The 8219-nt window shown below is 46.1% G+C and overlaps 1 protein-coding gene across 1 annotated transcript in view; it reads left to right on the top strand.

Annotated features, from left to right (window-relative positions):
- Window positions 1–753: 753 nt before the first annotated feature.
- SLC23A2 (solute carrier family 23 (ascorbic acid transporter), member 2) overlaps window positions 754–8219 on the top strand; it is a 24742-nt gene continuing 17276 nt past the window's right edge. The window contains exons 1-4 of the mRNA XM_010138847.1: window positions 754–1038; window positions 1376–1474; window positions 5241–5357; window positions 6552–6709. Coding sequence (XP_010137149.1) covers window positions 907–1038; window positions 1376–1474; window positions 5241–5357; window positions 6552–6709 — 506 coding nt within the window. The 5' untranslated portion in view covers window positions 754–906. The remainder of the gene's footprint in view (window positions 1039–1375; window positions 1475–5240; window positions 5358–6551; window positions 6710–8219) is intronic.

Genomic DNA, 8219 nt, shown 5'->3' with positions numbered 1-8219 from the left:
TTGGTCTTGGAAATGGCAGAAGTGCGGCTGGCATGGACTGGCCGGTCTCATTTAAGGAGCAAGTGGGGGGGAAACTGTGCTGCAGTGACCCATCTGGGAAAACAAAGGAGGACCAGTACAATCGTCCGTGTTCTGTGCCAAAATAACAGTGGTACTAACTTAAATACACAGTTTTACCCTGAGGGAGTGGCTTCAGCACCATCAGGCAGCTTGCTGTGAACTGGGCTAGCTCCCGTGAGGGTGTTCTGCAGAGAGGGGCAGGCAGGTGTCCTTCACTGGCCACCTGCATGCTTCCTGGATGCTTTTTGAGTAAAAATGAGTTGTTTTAAGAGGAAGGGTTCAGTTATGCCAAGGTGGACTTTGAGTGGCTCTACACATTCCCCTCTCAGAAGAAGCACAGGTGCTGTTTGCAGTGGCAGTTCGTAGCAGGCTGCTCTGCATCGCCACGTAGCTGGAGCACAGCTTCGTTCCTCAAAAGTTCTGTGGAAATGACTGTGAAATGGACCCAAGAGCAAGGGTTCGATATACTGCTAATAACTGAAGACTGCAAGAGGAGAACGAGGGAATAATCACAATATTCCCATCCTGAAGGAATTTCCAACCTGTCGACTTTAACGGCTCATCCGCAAATTATCAAATCAAAAAGGGAGGGTAAGAGTTGGTGAGTCCTGAGCGTGGAGGGGGCCTCTGTGTGTGCAGATACCTGAGGTAAGCAAGGCAAACTAATTTCTCTCTCCTATTCCAGGTGCCATTGATGCTAACGGTACTTAAAAAAGCCACCCTCATGTCCCAGCTGGATTACTGAGCACTTTCGTGATTCCTGGAGGAGGTGCTGCTGCTGCTTAAAGAAGGGATTTAGTCCCGAGTGCTTAGTCTGTCCTGTCAGGATCATCCTGTGGGTACTGTATGCAAGTCCTCGACATTCTGGAAACGATGGGGATTGGTAAGAACACCACCTCGAAATCAGTGGAGGCAGGAGGCTCGACGGAAGGCAAATACGAGGATGAATCCAAACATCCCACCTTTTTCACCCTGCCTGTAAGTAACACCCTCAGGTACAGCATAGCGAAGCTCAGGGTGGCTCCGTTAACGCTTCGCTCTAATCCTCGGCATCAAAACCTGCATTTCCACAAGCAGTCACTGCCAATAGCTCTGTACTGGTGCTCCCCACCCTCAGCTGCCCCTGCCTGGGCTTTGAGGAGCTCTGTGTGCTGGCTTCCCAGTCTGTATTCCTCCTGGACGTGCTGTTACAGAAATGACTGCTTGCCATGCTCGTAATGTCAAGTACCAAGGGAGAAAACTGAGTGACATGAGGCGTGACTGCACAGAAAATGTTTATTTTAAGACCTCGTGTTTCTTTTTTGGTTTTTTTAAGGTTGTGATAAACGGTGGAGCAACATCCAGCGGTGATCAGGATACAGAAGACACCGAGCTGATGGCCATCTACACTACCGAAAACGGCATCGCAGAAAAGGTACGTAGTGGTTCCTTCCAGCTGAGAAGTCGTTCTTGCCTTTCCAGCTCCGGTTTTGCTTGGCTGCGAGGTTTTCTGTCTCTAACCAGACATGCTGACTGGCAGATTCAGAGGGGGCTTGGGGCAGTTCTGTCCTCATGACTCTCCTGGTCACTCGGTTTGGTTGCAGAACGTGGGGAATGACTCAGCAAATGATAGAAACCGTTAATGCACTTTGACCTGGCACCAAAATTCCTAATGCACAATTTTTTGGTTTCTTCGTTTCCGCTGGCCTTTTGCCTGGTTTCCCTGATAGGATCGTTCTGCTCTGTTCTCCTGCTCTGAACAACTTCTGCAATTAGTCAAGTACACTGGTGGTGTTGAGCACCTTCCAAAGCGGAATCTTTCCCACTCCCTTTCCCAATTTGTTTTGAGCTCCAATCTCATAAACTTAATTTTTCTGGTCCTTTTTCCAAGGAGGAGGCTGCTTCTTATTATTGAGTGACAATATTGTTATTGAGTGACAGCTTCATGAGTGGATTTCAGGTCATTTGTAAAAATCCTTGAACATTTTTCCTTAGGATGATGGTGTTTGGTTCTTAGCTGTTCGGGAAGACTCAGGTGAGGCTTCAAAGGAGACCAAGTTGGTTGTGATTGTTCCAGCTTTTTTCTCAACTCCATCGTTCCCCAAGCCTGTTCAACGATAATCATGCAAGCAGAGAGGGAGCAAGTCTGAGCTCTCCTTTAAAATAAGAAAGAGGACTGCAGTAAATCTGAACAGCACCTTTTTCTGAAGTGTTTCTGTCTAACTGGCCTTGTGGTTAAGCCTTGTCTCAGAAAGCCTCGGTTTGACCGCACTTTTCAAATGTCCTAATTGAAAAAAGAACAAACCTTCCTGGTTCCAAGCAAGAGCATCACGATGCTCTTTTCTTTGAGGCTGTAACATCTGTTGGGGTATCAAAGGGTGTAGATAAGGTTTTCTAACTCAGACATCAGGTTTCCCTTCTGAGTTTCAGATGTAAAACGTACCCTCATCAGGTGGTCGTGACAGAGGTCAGTTGGTGTCACAGTTTAAAAGAATGATGAATGCCATGATGTGCCGTCGCCATATACTCTGTCTCTTAGAGGTTCTCTGCCTGTGTCTCGATCACATCTCTACCGTCATCTTGATGGTGCTGATAATTTAATGGACAAATTTTGGCAACTGTTGCCGTGGGTATGTCTGTGATGGCTGAGTTTTGGAGCACGCTCAGACTAGCGTAAAGAGAGACAATCTGATAAAAAGCTTGAGCAAAAGGTGTTGGGATGAAATTGTGCAACGAAGATAAGCGATCTCTAGACACTAAAGCACGTCTCCATGGCCTGTTTTTACCAAATGTGTATTTTTCTTCCTTCCACTTGATCCATGGGATCAGAACCCTGAATGATGGGTGATAATTCACCTTAAGGAGACTGAGAGCTTTCAGTCAACCAAAAGCTGTACTTAATTGCTGGAGGACGCCCAGTGCTTACATTGTCTCGCAATATTGGTGAGCTGAGACAATTAACTATTAGCCTGGATGAGAAATAACTGTATTGCTGCATCCCTAGAAAATAAACAATACTATGCTGCTTTTCGTTTGTTAGAATTAATTTGGACACGCTGTTGGCTCTTCTATTTAAGGTATTTCTCTATAGGCCTTGTTCCCTGCAGTTGGTCAGTTTTCTTTTGGTCCTTCCCACCAGTACCTGGTAGAGGAGCCCTTGTCTTGCACCGTTGGTGTTTGCTTCTTTGCATTTTGGATTTTTAATTTGTTACTTGGGGGTTTTTTTCCCTCCCAACATTTTTGCTTCACCTTTATCTCCATCTTATTTTTACCCCCTGTTTATACCTATATATACCTTGGGCTTTTTAAAATTTTTGGTGTTGTTGCACCTTTGGCCAATTAAAACTATTATTAAAAAAAAAAAAGAGCCTTAGTCTCTGATCGGTATCTCATTCAGAAAAGTGCAGTTCATCCCCAGCAGTTCCCTCCAGCGTACCACGGCATACTGGACAAGCAGCAGCATACAGTCTATGTGTGAAACCAGCAGGCACATGCTCGAGGTCTGACAGGGCCAGTGACTACCCCATGACTTACCAGCAGGGTAGCCAGACCTCACCCCAGTTCTCAAATTCCTCATTGTTCAGTGCTGGTCTCTTCTGTCAGTTCCCTTTAGCCGTTATCTGCGAAAGGTTTGATGATGGTGAGAGCTTCCTCACCCGAAGCAGAACAAGTCTGGCTTTTGGAAGGAATGAGGAGTAGCCTGGAGCTTTTATCCGACCACTTCTCTGTGTGTGACAGACACTGCTATGACAATTATAAACGTGAAATTCTTTTGTTAGAAGACGCTTTCCAAAGCAGAGCTTGAATTGGTTTGGCAGTTGTCGATCTGCGTCCAGAAGGAGTGTTCAATGTGCCACGGACAAGTTGGCTTGTTCCTCAGCCTGGCACCTGCTGACCTTTTGTGGTCTTTGCTGGTGAATGTAGGTGTAAATATAAATTCTGAAATTGGTGTTTCTACCTGCTGCTGTGCAGGGACACCCTCGACCATTCCATAGCAGTGTGGTCGTTTCCACTCTCTGAATTTGAATTAACCCAGTGGCACTGGTTGTCCTAACAGAAACCTGAGGTAAGAGGAGAATATCATGGGTCACTTTGGCTTCTCTGGCCTTGTAGGTGATAAACCACATGGAGATTATCTAAGCGTGATCTGTAGACGTGTGGTGATATTTGAAGAAGTGAAGACGATGCGAGGCAAAGTCACGAGTCTGGCGACGTTCCCGGTCTTTGCGTAGGGCAGCTTCACATGGGTTTGTTATGTTCCAGTGGGGATTAGGTCAGAACAGTAGTTATATAAGGTATTTTTTGGTTAGTTGAGCTGAAATGATAAAATCTGATACTTCCTCCTGCTTTTGTTGTTGGTATTGGGGCTTTGGAGCATTGTGGTTTTGTTCTCAGGAATTTCCAAACCAGGGAGGTTGAATGAAACGCTTCCATTTAGTTGTAAAGAAGAAATGATTGAGCTGAGTCTTGAGTCAATGGAATTTTGATGCGGGTGTGTGTGTGGTCAGTGGTCTCTCAGCTCCCTGCGAATTAGGGCTCGCGGTGGGCCTGGCGGTGGCCTCGCTTCAGTTCCTGCAGGTCTGGAGGAAACCCATTTGGCTAATGGAAGTTGGCCGGGGATGTGTTCAGTTACAGCAACCAGCGCTTTTCTGGGCTGTTTGAATGTGGTGTGGAAGCAAAACTAATGAATCTTGTGGTTAAAGGAGGTTATCCAAGACTGGAATTGAGTAAGAATTAAGAGGGGAAGCGATTACTGTAATGAGGAACTGTGCTGCCCATGAGTTTGGTCTCTTACGCAAGGACAGCCATTCCACTTCGAAAACAGCCGTCGCCGACTCCTTAGCTTAGTTCCCATTCTTCCTTTTTTCTTTCTTTTTTTTTAACCTGTCATGATACTCCCATTTGGCTGACAGATCGGTTATATCATAGATGAGCCGTTGTTCTGTTGGTATAAATCTGCAGGGGTGGGTTACGCAAGTGAGTGTGTTCGCTACAAGTCCAGTAGCTACAGCCGGAGATGAGAGAGAAAAAGCTTAAAAAATGTCACGTGCAGCATTTCTGGGGAGCATTAGACCAGCCGTGGAGGATCTGGGAATTGCCTGAGAGTTCCAATTCAATTTATTCCGATGAGGCAGTAACTTGTTGTGGTGGGCTGGGTCCTTCCCCACTGTTCTACCCTTCCCACCTTCCTCCCCCCGCAGAGCTCTTTGGCGGAGACGCTGGACAGCAGCGGCAGTTTGGACGCACAGAGGACCGACATGATTTACACCATCGAAGACGTCCCTCCGTGGTATCTCTGCATATTCCTGGGGTTACAGGTATGTCTCAGAACAGCAGATGTGTTTTCCTGTTACTTTCAAAGCTCGCTCAGCATTTCCTGTGTAGTTCATAGCGTTTGGGTATGTGGTAATTTATTCTCCTCACACTCTCACGTGGTTGAAGAAAGTGTTAAGAGTTCCTTCTGAAGTCGATCGCCAAGATGACTGTGATAATGATATTGTTGATGCTGGCGGATGCATTTGAGAGATTCACTTCAACATTTAGTCTTCTGAACTGCTGGTGGCAAATAAGTGAGCAAATGCTGAGTGGTAAACTTCAGAAAGCGACATCTGGCACCTCTGAAATTAAAGGTGGAAAGAGATAGTGGTTTAGCCCTGAAATCTTCAATATTCAAGCTGCCACTGTAGTAATTCCAACTCTGCAAGCTTGTTCCTGGACCTGCGGGCTCACTAGTCGGTGGAGCCGGCAAATTGTGCACTCCTGGGAGTGAGAGCGTGCGCTTCCTGTGTGAGCAGGGCTGTGGTGGTGAGCTGGACCCTGCTGCCAGCCCAGCCGCTCACTCATGTGTGGTGGAACAGCTCGGTTCGTCTCCTTTCTTTCTCAAGTGGAAATATCTGTCCCACAGGAATGCTGAGAATTTGTTAATATCTGCAAAGTATGCTGAGATCTCCAAACAAATACATTCCAAAGCATCCTTTTCCTTTCTGCCTCTCCTCAAGGCCAGGCAGTTCTGTAGGGGTTTTCTTTTTACTCCTTGCTGACTAGGATGGCTCTAGTTTGTTTGTTTGCTCAGTGAGTTTGGGTTGAAAAGGAGTTAATGAGTAGCTGGTTTCTGGTACTTGGGAGCCTGTTTGCATCCTGGTTTGTGTGTGCTCTAAGTTTGTTTGTAAGGTGATGGTTTTTCACGTGGTTGCAAGTGAATGGAGTTATTTATCTGCTGTTTGGAGTTAGAAGCTGTTGCAACACAGTAACCTGGGTACCTCGCCCTCAAAAACAGTGGCTGGGTAAATAACCTCGCTTATGCTGCAGAAATAGCCATCGTTAGCAACAGGCCACTCGTAGCTCAATGTGGAAGGAAATTACTTGAAGAAATAAATGCTCAGGACCAGGAAACGAGAGCTTTGGAATAATTCAAAACCAAAAATATCCAACGCAAAAAAACAGATGTTCCTCTATTTATTCACTTACTAGTGTTGGCTGCAGTATTCACAACATGTTTTTTCTCCTCACAGCATTACTTGACCTGTTTCAGTGGAACTATCGCAGTGCCCTTTTTGCTAGCTGATGCCATGTGTGTTGGGTTTGACCAGTGGGCCACCAGCCAGCTGATTGGGACCATTTTCTTCTGCGTCGGCATCACTACGTTGTTACAAACCACTTTTGGATGCAGGTGAGATTCGGGACTCGTTTCTAGCTGTTGGGATGGTGGTAAGAGCAGAGATCTGTTGGGATTTCCAGGGTGCAGGCTGAGATCCAAGAGGGAGGCGGTCTGTGTTCAAAGGATAAACGCAAAACACAAGATAGCAGGTCACGTCCAGCGCAGTCAGGGAAAGCTTTTGGAAAGCTGCTCCCAAAAAAAGGTGGATCTGAAATGAGAGATGTCCCAAGGGTAGGAAAATACAGCAGGGGCAGGAAGAGGGAGGAAAGAGGATGGAAGTCCGTGAGGACAAAGCAGGCAGAAGTGTTTCTGGGGGAAAGGAATAAGTCATAAGTCTTGGTAAAGAGGGACTAATTTGGATATTTCTATTTCTTTCTCAAATGATACTGTACTCTGGCCAGTATCGAGGTGGTTGTGCTTAGTCCTGCAGCAAATTGCGTGCTTCCTGCTGTAAACTGCTTGTCAGTTGGAAGACGATGAGGGTAACTTTTATTCTCCGAACTGAGCATCACAGGTTCCTTCCAGTACAGACAGATCCCATGTTCTGGTCTGTTAGCTGCTCCGAGGTGCAGGTCGTGATCCTCCCTTGAGCCGGGCAGACCCACAGGGGTGCCCGTACCTCTCCTTCAAGGATGCAAGAGACCAGCTGAAGTGTTAGCAAACACTTGTATAAATGTGGTGTTGGTAAGAACAGGATGTTGGAAGTTTTATTAACATGAAGATAAATCTTTTTTTTAAAAAGTGTGTTCTACAGTAAACACTGCAGAGAGATGTTTGACATGTTTACTTAAACTTCTGTTGACTCCGCCCGGGAGAACTGGGAAGAGCTGAAACCTGCCGAGTTATTTCTGCATCTTCTTGAGTAAACCAAGAGTGATAAATCAAACCAGAAGAAAAGTGCATATTGTAAGAGTGGTTGCTTGGATGATTCATGGGTCATTTAGTTTGATTTCAGAACAACGTGAGCTGAAATCTTGCACTCCAGTCAAAAACGGACAGACACCCCCTCCGTTTTTACAGATTTTTCTAAGAAACAGGATCTCTGGGTGGAAGAGTTCTCCCAGCAGGGTGCAGAAGGCAAGCAATGGGTGATCACTTGCAGGTCTAGGTCAGCTTTTCATAGCAATATTTTCCAAATATTGCAGGTTTTCCAATGTAATCTCTAGTTGCTGGTTTAGTGCTCTGTAGTGTCCGTGTCTTCTTTCCTTTGGGAAAACCCTTCCCTTTGTGTACTCAACGTACAGAATCTCTCTGCTGTTTTCTATGAAAAGTTCATTCTGATGATGAAAACCATTGAAAATGTTCTTTCCCCAATGTATTTTCTTTTCATTGAGGCTCCCTGCAGTTAATAATCATTATTCTCTGCCCGATGGGCTCTCCATGCTCGCGGGGTAACTTGCCTTAGCCCACATCAGGAATTCTCCAGGACCTCAGCTGGAAGGAGGCCAAGGAGCAGAGTTGTGCCCTTTGGCACTTTCAACTCTCTTCTAACGGGAGTGGTGTGTTTCCCCCCCCCACCCCC

Source organism: Buceros rhinoceros, unplaced genomic scaffold, assembly GCF_000710305.1.
Source record: "Buceros rhinoceros silvestris isolate BGI_N320 unplaced genomic scaffold, ASM71030v1 scaffold8476, whole genome shotgun sequence".
Lineage (NCBI taxonomy): Eukaryota > Metazoa > Chordata > Aves > Bucerotiformes > Bucerotidae > Buceros > Buceros rhinoceros.
This window is presented reverse-complemented; position numbering and strand designations above follow the sequence as displayed.